This window comes from Lissotriton helveticus, chromosome 7 (assembly GCF_964261635.1).
Source record: "Lissotriton helveticus chromosome 7, aLisHel1.1, whole genome shotgun sequence".
NCBI classification, from domain to species: domain Eukaryota; kingdom Metazoa; phylum Chordata; class Amphibia; order Caudata; family Salamandridae; genus Lissotriton; species Lissotriton helveticus.
The window spans coordinates 532,235,451-532,248,348 of NC_136068.1; the positions used below are offsets into that span (position 1 = coordinate 532,235,451).

At 43.2% G+C, this 12,898-nt stretch overlaps 1 protein-coding gene across 2 annotated transcripts in view; it reads right to left on the reverse strand.

The window, feature by feature from the left end:
• Positions 1-4,740: 4,740 nt before the first annotated feature.
• Positions 4,741-12,898, reverse strand: part of LOC144768721 (uncharacterized) — a 75,209-nt gene continuing 67,051 nt past the window's right edge. For both annotated transcript variants that reach the window (XM_078652596.1, XM_078652597.1), the window contains exon 2: positions 4,741-9,517. In XM_078652596.1, coding sequence (XP_078508722.1) covers positions 7,814-9,493 — 1,680 coding nt within the window. In that variant the 5' untranslated portion in view covers positions 9,494-9,517 and the 3' untranslated portion in view covers positions 4,741-7,813. The remainder of the gene's footprint in view (positions 9,518-12,898) is intronic.

Genomic DNA, 12,898 nt, shown 5'->3' on the forward strand with positions numbered 1-12,898 from the left:
TGTTCTATGGCTCTTGTGTATTCACTTTTTCGGGACTCTGTCACCTCGAATCTCCCCCGGGGGTTTTCTGTCCTTCTTCCGATATGTGGCTGATTGTGGTTCGCTGCCTATTCTGGTATCGTGTTTCTGTTACATCGCATGCCGGTTTTATTGTCCTGTTTTTCCCCCTGGGGGTGCATGGTCTGGCGGGTGTTCCTTTTTGTTGTCTTTTTCTCCCTCTTTCCCTTCCTCCTTTATGGAGGTCCCCTTTTTCCGTTGGGGTGCGTATTGCATAGTCTTTGTGATGGGGCTTTTTGATTACGTCTTCTTTGTTCGGGTAGGGGCGGAGGTGAGTGAGCACGATTGACTGTTGCCACTGTCGCTATTTGATGGTCTGATTCTGTTTCTGTCCTTTGCTGGATTTGATTATATGGCTTCATTTTCTTACGTTGTGTTTATAAAATGGCGGCTTGCCGCGGTCCCTCCCTTGTATTCTCATATACGGCCCGTTATTCCTTTGGTCCCCTCCCCGTGCTAGAAAATTAACCTTTGTCATCCTGCTCTTGCTGAACGCTCGATGGTTTTTATTGCTTCACCAGTGCTCCTGATGTTATATCCTGTGCAGATCTTCTTTTTGTATGCTGGTTATTTGACCATTCTGTTCTGGCCAGCCCGCGGGGTTGTAGGCCAGTATTTGTGAGCTTTCATTGTTCAATAAAGGTTTTAAAAAAAAAAAATAATAATAATTTGCAAGTCTCATCTGTCCAATATGATGGATCTCCATCCAGGTAGGAAATGTATAGGTCAGTGAGAGCAATTGCAGCAGCTTGGCTGCCGCTGTAGCAGGGAAGGAAGAATAAGAGCGAAGATGGCGTAATTGGCCTCGGTCGCCGCCACAGACTCCGCCCAGAAAGGACTGGGCCAACAGTTACAGCAGAGGTTGGCAGGGCTGGCATTTTCTGTAAGCCATCAACCTGAAACAGCCACTGTACATCCTGTGAGCATTGTGCTGTTGCTTCACTGTCCTTAAATCATTAGTGCGCCGAATCAGCCTTCTCGCCAATCTAGACCTGTCAAAGGGATATCCATACGGGATGCTTTAACGTCCCGTGAAAACCTGGCTGAGTCTATCCAGACATGCCTTCTCACCTACACAATCTGAGGTGTGAATGAAAGCAAGTAAGGCATACTGTAATGTAAGGTAGATATGTAGGGTGTTGCTTGTCACCCATGAGGGTATTCAGGTGCCGATTATGTGAGTGTAGGCGCGTGGAGAGGATGGGCCTGAATACAGGCAGTCTCAATGGTGCAGCATGAAGACTAATTGAATAGCCAGGTTTTTAGCTTTTGCAGAATTCAAGAAGCGAGGAGGAGGCCTGATGCGTTGGGAGCGGGGGTCGTTCCAGGATTTGGCAGATTGGTAGACCAGAGTTTGACCTCCCGTTTGCTGCTGTGGATGCAGAGTGTGTGTTCGCGAGCGAGAGGGATGCGAAGTGAAAATGTCTGGTAGGTTGGTGGAAGCGAAGCGAAGGTACACAAGTCTTGTGTTTTGTAGTGACTTGAATGCGTGTGTGAGAAGTTTGAACTAGCAGCGCTTCTGGATGGGGAGCCAGTGGAGTTCACGGAGGAGTGGTATGGTGTGGGTTTGGCACGGGAGGTTGAGGAACAGACTGAAAACGGCGTTTTGGATGGTTTGAAGTGTGTGAAAGAGATGGGTTGGGATGAAGGCATAGAATGATTGGCTGTAGTCCACTCTGTTAATAATTAGGGCCTGCATGATGGTACGTCTGGAGTCCAGTGGGAGCCACTTAAAGATTTGGCGTAACATGCAGAAGCATAACAACGTTGACCTGGGACTTCATGTTGAGGTTCGCATTCATGATGAGGCCTAGGTTCCAAGCATGGTTGGTTGAGGTGATGTGAGTCCAAGACTGATGGGCCACCAGATGCAGTCCCAAGGAGAGCTCTTATTCCCACAGAAACTTCGCTGTGTCCTGGCCATTAGTCATCATTTGAGCCAGGAAGGCCGTAGGGCTTCCGGATTGACTAGCAAAATATCACTGGCCATGTCCCATAAAGCCTGAGTGGTCCTGCGCAGAAGGCAGATTGCAATCTTAAAGTTAGGCTAGCTCAAGAGAAAATACTCTTTATAAAAGGCATCAGTACATTTTGGCTATGACCGGAGGATTGGTGGAAAAGGCATTAGGAGTAACTTCACTCGTCGATGCCTGTTCCACTAGCCTCTCGGGCACATGATGTCAGTCAGAATATCTGGAACACCAGAGCTTGTCTGTCTCCTGGGCCACATCAACTGAATGGAAGACATGAGCACGGCTTGGACAAACAGACCATGAGTGCCTGTAAGACCCTCTATGAATGGAACTAGAGCTTCTAAGAGGCTGGATTTCATTGAAGGATCTCAGTTAATAAACGTGCCTGAGTTTCAACAGTTAGCATAGGTCTAGCACTTCTGTTGACCTCAGCACCCCTACTGCGAAAGAGGCACTGTCTTCAGTTTGCGGCTGAAGTGGCGGGTATAGCTCAGTCACTGACATTCTGTAAATCCACGTACAGCCCATCATCTGTATAGTGAGGGGGAAGCAAGTTGTCTACCGCCTCATCATCACTGGTGTCAAAAGGAGGATTTTGCATACCCTGAACATCAAAGTCAGATTTAAGTAAGGCCTCTAACCTCTGAAAGTACTTATGTTGAGGCAAAGACCATGGGTTAGAGTCTGGTTGCACACGGACTGGTTTCGCTTTTGTAATCTCATAGTACAACAGAGGTCTGGAGTGGGCCAACACGGCTCACAGAAGAAACACATGCACTGGAGTTGGGGCATTGGCGTTTGCATGGAAAGGACGGTGCCGACCCAGGGGCCAAGGCAGAGGTGTAATCTCTATTAGAATGGGCCCAGGAACAGATCCCAAGGAGTCATTTGATGCAGAGGAAGTGCCTGCAGGAATAAGTTCAACTGGAGGCCCTTACGGCTCTGTGGGATCCCAGGGTGGGCCAGAGAAAGACTAAAGCATCTGAAAGAGCTGCAGCATGGCCTCCTTGAAAGTCACTATTTGCTGCGGAGTCGAAAACTCCCTGGTAAATCGAGGTTCGGCAGGACCAGATCAAAGTCAGAAAGTGCTTTAGGGGTCTGATATTTTGAATGACACCCTTACACCTTCTTTACTGATTTTGAGTAGCAAGTGGGATCGAGTCCAGATTGGCTTTTGTCGTATATTTGACTTACCAGAAGACTGTGAGTAGGAAAGGGACTGTGAGTGAGACTTGTTATGTTCTGCAACCTGGAGATTTGCCTCCTGCTCATAGAACACCTTCAGGTGCACCAAGACACATTAATTACATGACTTAGAGTTACGACCAGAGCCCAAGCACCAAAGACATACGTTGTGTGGGTCCATAACAGACATCTGGTTCCTGCAGTAACGGCACAACTTGAATCCTGTCGTTTTCAGAGGAGACATCGTACCACGAACACTGTCTGAGGTAAATTTAAGGTTCCCTGAAGACAGACAAAGGTGGGAGTAGACCTTAGGATCCGTATCAAAGGGCGTGGAATGGACACCACTTATATATGAATCTACTCTGTCACTTCATAGGTGGTATGGGGTCATAGCAGAAGTTATAAAAACCTGGCTCACTGTCTAAGGTCAAATTAAAGTCATATGAAGACTGATAAAGGTAGGTGAAGAGTTCGGGATCTGTGTTGCAGGGTGTGGAAAGAAAGGCTGGCACATATATGTGACTGTTTCATTACACAATCACTGCAAGGCTATATGGGGCAACCCACTGGTCTGCAGGAGCATGGTTGTAAAAATCTCTGTATCCAGGCTGGCACCTGGGGATATTCTGAAGGTGATGAGGCTGCGATTCGAAGCAACCGTCAGAAACTGACATATATTCTGGAACAGTAAAGCACTTAAATTCCTAAAAGGTGTAAATCATTATATTGGGGGAAGTCTTAAGTGGGTGTTTCAGTTAAGTCTATAAAAGTAGTAAGATTTAGCTCTATTTGTATAGAAGCCAGTATATGTTTTCTACAAAGACTTTTGGTATAAGATTATTATTTTTTTTTAACTTTTCATCAATTACAATTTGTTCGGCAAATCTGCAGAAATATTTAAGTGTAATATTTAAGTGTTTAAATTACAAGATTTTTTGCTAAAGAAAAAAGTCAAAAGAAAAGGTGTGAACAATTTATCTCTACATATAGAACAATTCCTTTCATGTAGATAATACCATGTCCATAGTGCAATGTTAAATGGCATTACAGACCTAGAATAGAGAGGTTACAGTAGGCATCCAATAAAACCGCAGAATGTGCCCTTTAAACAGAGATCCTGTGCCCCAGGCTCTTACCTTGGACAGGTTATAATATAAACATCTAAGTGACTTTGAATGGCCATGAATCAGACATAAAAGTCAACATGAGGTGGTGTACTCGGAGAACAGTGTTTTAAGATTATCTACACGTCAGACTGTTTTGCAAACTGAAATGGAACTAACATTTCATCCATTCCCTGACCGCAGTTCAGGGTAATGTTAATAGTTTTTTTCCTGAGGTAATGAAATTGATCCAGATATAGTGTCTTGTCAGCTGGCGTTCAAGCTTGGGCAACGTGAAGCAGAGAAATCTGAAGAACAAATAATCAACAGGCAATTTGTCTTTTTTTCATTATAAACGTGTATGTTTTATCTACAGGTAAACCCACACAATTTCAATACAGGGGTCAGATTTCCAAACATTTTAGCAATATGGACTTTATTCAACTATTTAGAAAAACATTTATACTGTGTAGAGCACCTAATTTTCCAGCCATGATTGCACAAATACATGCACTACTTGGACATTCTAAATACAAAAAAACATTTAGCACAAGTTTCAAATAAAACCATGTGAGACTAGCAGAGTGAGCAACATAAAAAACAGACAGTGAGGAAGTGTCTGGAATAGTAGCTTCCATAGACCTCGAGGGCTTTACAGCCATGCCTCTTCTACAGCTGAAGGGCAAGCTGGAGAGGGTGTATATTTTACAACTCTCTCCAAGTTTTCCCTGTATTAATAACATCAACATAGTATAGCATATGTGTCTGATCCATTATTCATATTTATTTTAAGTTAAGATACATAGCTTTCCTGACTGACTGTGTTTACTGGACCTAAAATATAGGGCCCTTATTAAATCAACAGGTGGGCTGTACTTCCCAGCATCCGATGCGGTTGCCAATGGGTTTCAAATACCTATGCAAAAAGGTCTGCCTCCTACTGCTGATATTAAATACCAAATTAGTCTTTGGATGCCGTTGTGGAAGGGTAGCTTCGAGCTATCCCTGCAGGTATCAGTGGTGTGTGAATAAAGAATCTAGAAGGCTGTACCCCACACCAGTGGGGTGACCTAAGGCATCTACTCCTGTGGAGGGTGGGGAGGAACACCGTGCAGTCCCCCATTGCCCAGCATAAGGGTTTTTTTCAGATTCCAGAAATGTCATTGTATTTGATCTCCATCATATCTGGAATGGAAGATCACACTTTTTGGTAGCACCAGTAAATCGGAGTGAGCTTTTCCATTGTTTTGGTCATTGTATTGGCTCACAATGCTTAACAGAGTTTGTATAAAGGCAATGTCGGATTCATCACACCATTTGTCTCGCGGCATGCCATTTTTGACTAACAGGTTCAGTCTTCACTTACAGTTAAATGTGTAACGTTTAGTGTCCAGCAGATTTGGAGACAATGCTCGTTGTCAGTTCTGGAAACTACTCTCTGGAAAACCTGCCTCTCAACCTCTACATCCCAGACAACCTACTGATTTTCTATAAATAACTCTAAGCATTGCTTGTTTCTACGTAGTATGTTACTATTCAGGAAAAGTCACTCCTTGTTCAGTCTATTACCATTACAGCAAGCAACTACTAGAGAACATCATCTTCTTAGGTATGAAATATGCACAACAACACAGTTCACTTGTCATGATATGATTAAGGAACTTAGAAGCAATGTATTATGCCTTGTTTAGAAAGGCAGAAGGCAGAGTGGGTAAGGCAGAGGTCACCAAAACGAATGCCCTTGACTACTGCCAACCAGTGTAGAGATAGCTTTAATATTGGGGGGGGGGGGGGGGGGGGGGGGGGAAGGGGGGGGGGAAGGGGGGGGGGAAGGGGGGGGGGAAGGGGGGGGGGGGTTGCAGTGCTTTCAAATTTCTTTGACATATGGTGATCCTAGCAGCTGAGGTTTGAAAAACAGGTAGCTCAGACGATCAAGGTACACTGTACTGCAGTAGTGAAACATGAGGTAATAGATACTGTCACCCTAGGGATGCCATGGGGAAACTCTACATGGGTCATCTATCAAAGACATCAATTCAGATTTATGCTGCACAGATGTAAAAATTCAGACTGATGAGAACTTAACATGTCTTTGGTTTAAAGAACGTCTTGCAGTTTTAAAATGTGCTTGCCATCAATGTGTATGTGAGGGGAAGCTGTAATATAGACCTTTAGTTGCTGACCTCAACAGGATCTAAAACTAAAAAGATAAACAAATAAGGGGGTGGTCTTGATCAGGAGAGACTGGGTTATGGCTAGTAGATCTTGGGCTTCCCAAGGAAGGTGGGGACAAAGGCAGACAACTTAAGTTGGAGGTCAGAATTAGCCTCAAGGACTATCCCCAGCTGCCCACAATTAGCACCGAGACGTCCGCATGACTATTACAAGAGGTAAACAGCATGGTTTAACATGCTGTTGACCATGATTTGCAAACCATATCAGTTGATATTGAGACCAGTGCGTGTCATGAAATTTGTTAAACCCTAACTTTCTCCACCACAGAAGCTCTCAACACTGTAGAACAAAGTCTTCAATTAAGACTCTCCTGACGCTGTTCCTCCGAGTAGGAAAAGGGTACATTTTAACTGTGCAACAAATACCTGTAGTCATATTCAGCTTAATGTTAACAATGTGTTTAAAAACAGTGCTGTCTGAACTTAAAATCCAGTTAAAGTCTTGAAGTTAGGGACCATAAACCAAGATAAGATTATCGAGTTCTAGGTGGCTTGTCCTAGTCAAATGTTTTTATAAAAAAACAGATTCAACTTACAGCCTGAACAGTCTTATCCACAATACTTTGAATGTCACTCTGTCTTTGAAAGGCAACCAGTGGAGTGACTCAATGACTAGAGAAATACTGACCTGACAACCCAGATGAGAAGGGGCTCAGCTATCGATGTTTGAAAAAACATTCACCTAACAATCCACATGACATAGGGCAGTGCCATTTTGTAGCTAAATTAGGATCTGAAGAAACTATAGTGTGAGGCCAAATTCAACTATATGTGGCAATACCATAAGCAGTGCATTCCTAACCACTTACATTATTTACTTTTTATACTGATTCTCAGAATGAGCCTAGCTGTAAAATCCATATGCCTGAAGGCCACAAGGAAGGTAGCTCACCAACCTCAATTATTCGCATCTTTTTTGGGATCGACTTTCCAGCATTTATGTCTCATTCACATCAACTGTAGCAAGCACAATGTCTTATGAAGTTCTGGGTAGGAAAGACAGAGCTTCAAGAAATGTTGCATGATGCCCGAGGAACTGCACAAACCATAATGTCAGTTCTGAAAAACTGCGATTCTTGCAATTCCAGTGAGAGTGGAAAAAGGTCACTTCCATAATGAGTAAAAATGCAGCACCAGTCCTAATAAGGACAATAGCAAATGAGCAAAGCAGAACACAAAGAATGAGAGTTCTTATGACGACAAAAGAAAACTAGCCGCCCCTTTTGCTTATCTGTTATAAAATTTGGACCACGCACATTCATGCATCTGATTTTGCGTCAGCTGGAACAAAAGGCACCGCTGATGATGTTGGAAGTAATGAATTGGTTAGGATAGTGGCCTTAGTAGATTGAGCTGGGATTGGTGCTTTAATAGTATCTTCTACTGTTGCTGCTGGAGGGTCTGGGTGGGTGGACTTGGGAGTGTCTTCCTTGACTGCTGGTGAAGGAAACGTCGGAGGACCAGTTGTAAGTGACTTGAAGATGAATGTCGCTGCCTTAAGAACCACTGGGCGAGAAATAAAAGTAGGAACCTCCAATATCCTTTCCTCTATATATGTGTCAAGATCATCATTTTCTCTTTTAATTTCACCATAGACATTATCAGATGCAAAGAACTCACTCTTTCCCTTCTCCCAGTTGCTAGCTCGTGCTCTTTCTTTGTCACTTAATCTTGCAATCTTTTCCTTAGCAGTTGGCAGAGACTTCCTGTGGTAACTTTTTTTCTTCTCTGGCTTGTCTCCAAGCCGGGCAGTACATCTCTGGTTACCATGGTGTCTTCGAAGTTGTGATTTCTGACTAAACCTCTTTCCACACCCAGTGCAGGGAAAAGGCCTAGTGTGGACATTACTGTGCGCTTGCAAAAATCTCTTTTGACTAAAGCTCTTCCCACAGATTGTGCAGGTATGTGGTTTTTTGTTTATCTTCAGCTCGGACTCAGGATCATCCCTTCTGTGGATTCTCTGATGCCGTATAACAGTTGACCTTCGAGTATATTTCTTCCCACATTCCGGACAAGGAAAAGGTTTCAAGATTTGTTTTTTCTGCTCACTCTTAATGTTAGTTTTTCTATGGATTCTCTGATGACGTACAAACTTTGCTTTCATACTGAAGCTCTTATCACAGTGAGGGCAGGAAAATGATCTTGAGGTTTGCAAACTAATGTTTTTCTGGGTGGTTGTGCCTTTGTGGATTCTCTTATGACGTACTAAGTTGTGCTTAAAACTAAACCTTTTATTGCATTGTGTGCAGGAAAAGGGCCTTGATATTTGTGAATTCGAGTTTATTTGTGTATTAGTGTTTCTGTGGATTCTCTGGTGAAGTACAAAATGTTCCTTTATACTAAAACTCTTATCACACTTTGTGCAGGAAAATGGCAGAGAGATTTGTAAATTCAAGTTGTTCTGGGTGGTATTATTTTTGTGATTTCGCTGGTGAAGTACTAAGTTTGCTTTCAGGGTAAACTTCTCATCACATTGCATGCAGGGAAATATTCTTTCTCTTGTGGAGCTCTCTGGATGGCTTTTGAGGTGTCGCTTAAGATTGCCGTTCTGGCTAAAGCACTTTCCACACACAGAGCAAAGGAAGGGCCGTTCTCCAGTATGGACTCTCTGGTGAATATTTAGATGGTTTTGATTACCAAATTCCTTCTCACATTCAGTGCAGAAAAAGGCCTGCTTTTGTGCATGGTCTTTCTGGTGCTTTTCAAGCCCTGACTTCACCATGAAGCCCTTTCCACACTCACTGCAGGAAAATGGCATCTCCTTTTTATGAATTCTTAGGTGATTTACAAGCATGGCCTTGAAATTAAAGGTTTTTGCACACTTTGTGCAGGAAAATAATTTCTCTGGAGTGTTGTTTTTCTGGTTTAAGGTACCATTTCTCAATTGAGAAACCTTCTTTTCACCATCTATGCATAGACGAGCATCACTCTCCTTCATTTTTCCAAGTCTGTCACCAGATCACTGCAAAGTAAAAAAAAAAAAATTATCTGGTGTTTTACTGCCAGAAAATAACAATTTGTAGTAGGAACTTACTATGCAAGGCCTCTATTTTGAAATATTGGGAAAATCCGGATGTGGCTCGTAACGGATGACATTGGTCAAAAACAGGTTTGTGGGGTCAACGTCACGCCCCGCCCAACAGATACATTTTACCAGCTAAAACCTTCTGATGTCTCCAGGTTGGACACTGGCCATAAGTGGGGGATTACTATGAGGATAAGAAGCGGCAATCCAATTGCTTAGGTAATTTCCTATTTTTAGGGGCTGCTCATAGTGCAAATCGCTAGACGTGGGTATTCCTGTGCCTAAGAAATACCAACAACCACAATTTTGGTAATTTCAGGTGCAGGAATGCAGCATTCGTTTTCTGAATGAGGGCAACAGTAAGTATAGATGTAAAACCATAAGCTTTGCCTTGATCTAGTATAACACCATAAATGCAGTTATAGATAGAGGGACAGTCAAACAATGTGAAAATGGAAAGTTGGTAAGACTCATTAATTATCCCCATATCGACAACAGAAACATTTTGACTATTAAGCGCAAGGTAAGAATCACCACTCTCATAACAAGCATGTTAAGTATTACTATGACAAACGACACATTTGATGTGTAAGCTTTGGAAGCTTTGGAAGTTCAGCCAAAGTGGACTACTAAAACAGCCATGTGAAAACCAAGCGGTGAGCGAGTTCAGTGACAGCAAACATGAAGATGGACCAGTAACAAGCAATATTATGGGTACAGATCACCGACTGTCCAACTGTAGGTTGCATCAGACACCTAAGACTAAGTAAGCATCAAGCAATCCCTAAAAAGATTTGTGTAGCGGAATCAAAAACAAACTGTACAGCGTGTACATTGCCCAATATGTCAGTAATTTGTAGCCATGCTGTTGCGCAATGGGCTCCGTTCCTCCTTTTACATGAAGGAAACAATTTGCAGGGCAGACAATTTGCTACAAGCCTGCCTGGCTGGATACAACATTACATTTCTACATATATATATATATGCGTCCCACGCTGACATACCTAGCTTTTTCAATCAGTTATGGTTGAAATGTACAGTGGCATCGCCAGGTAGAGTGATGTGGGGCAGAAATTTCAACTTTGTCCTAAGCGAGGCATACTAACTGTTTATGGGCAGAGTGGTGTACACACAATGCTGCCGTGACGGCTTTCATAGACATAATTGAAGCACATAACCTAGTGGCGATTCGGAGTCATAGGTTCCCCAACATAAAAGTAGGAACACGCATCCCCATTGCACACGATTCATGAGCCAGGTTAGATTATTCGATAGACACACAGGGCATGTGCGGCTGGGCTAAACATAAAGCACACCTCCCATGCACATTTTCAGACCACTCACTGGTCAAACTGAGCTTTGAAACACCAGCATCCAAACACCAGGTGTTCTCATGGCACCTTTCCCTGTTGGCGCTTGTAGACAAAGCTTTGCAAGAGGAGATCAAGTCTGGAATACTGGCCTACTTTCAAATAAATGATAACTCTGTGTCCTCATTGGGCGTACCGTGGTACTTCTTCAAGGAATATATGCGTGGTGTCTGCATTACAAAGCAGTATGGCATAAGGAGGGCCCTCTGAGACGGACTAGACAATCTAGAACAGGAACTCCAAGTATTGAAGCAGAACTCTGACTGGCCCTACGGCACAAACGCTGACGGAAATTAGGGCCAAGGTGTCGGAATTTGGTGAAAAGCCTGAACAAGAAGTAAGCATCAGCACACAACGTATCGCCAGACAATATGGGAAAGCAGATAGGCCAAGTAGGACTCTTGCACTACTGATGCGCCCTGCCTCTACTATACTAAACTGCAACCAGAAAACGATGATGGCCACCGGCTACACGATTCAGACTCAATCCTAATAGAATTTGTCAAAGGTTACTCTCCATTGTATACAACCTGCATACACAAAACAGAATACAACTACACAGCACACCTAGACTGTATAGCAATGACATGAATTGAGGGACCACGGTAACAGTACTTAGTGGACACTATTACAACAGATGGCATTGCAGCAGCCGTCATGGACCTTCCCAACTTCCAAGACCCTGAGGAACAATGGGTTCCCTAGGGAATAATAACAAGCATTTGCAATGCAATAGGTCTCACATTTAACAAGTTTGAGCTATTGACAATGTATATGACAATGCTTTTTAATTATGTTTTAAAAGCCAAAACATAAATAAAGGCATTGTTATTTGCAATCCTAACAGCTTAAACTTTTGACAATGCGAGACCTATTGCATTGCAAATGCTTGTTGGTAACTGCCAGCAATAGAAAAAAAAAATATTAAAATGATTGTAATGTAAAATGCAAATAGTGTTAAAATTTGTAAATGGGAAAGTTATTAACTGCATTTATATGAGTGCGAGCTATTGGCTTTGTAAATGTTAATGGCTTGTGTCAATGTGAGTTTTGTTAAGCAAAATAAATATAATGTATTTGTAATGCTAATAGGATAAAGTTACTACCAGTGCTCAGCACCAGTGAGACCGGGTCCACTTAAAGCCCTGCCTCCACGCACACAACTCCCCCACTGCATTGTCGTTTCCTATGCTGCTCTCAGATTTTGACAGCTGTGTACCTCCGTCACACAATTAACACTAGCACACATGCGAGCATCGCTCTGCAGAGAGGCCAAGAATTGAATGTGCATGTAGTCTTCACACCTTATGGCCCACTGTGAGATACCATGGTTCCTTGAGCCTCAGCTTAAGATATTTCAATTGTGCCCGGGCGTGAATACTTGCCCACTGACTGAATTTGTCAAGACACCTGGAGGAGAACCCGTACCATCCTAAGTTAATCACACTTTAACATGACTAGGTTACAAGCCCAGCTTACGCAGAAAACTAAGAGATCAATCAGGAAAGGAGCACATAGAGACAGGGACACATGCGGACTTCCACTTCACATAGAGACAGGGACACACACAAACCTTGACTTCACATAGAGACAGGGACACAGGCACATCTTGACTTCACAGAGACGGGGGCACACGCAGACCTTGACTTCAGACAGACGTGACCTCAGAGAGGTGCGAACAGACTGCTAACTTCCGAGCACACCAAGACTCCAGTACAGACATATATACACCTGGGGCCGGATGACCCACAGCCTGCACTAAGCACTTTACCCGATTGCTAGAAGAATACACTATATGATGTCTGGCATATGCGTACAGGTCATCTAGTGAGATTCATTGATCAGCCCTATGCACCATTTTAGAACAAGATGGCTGCCACAAAAATAGGTTTAGCTCTTCTCGGCCAATCAATGACCAGGAAATAAAGAAAAGCAGTCTATACTCCAG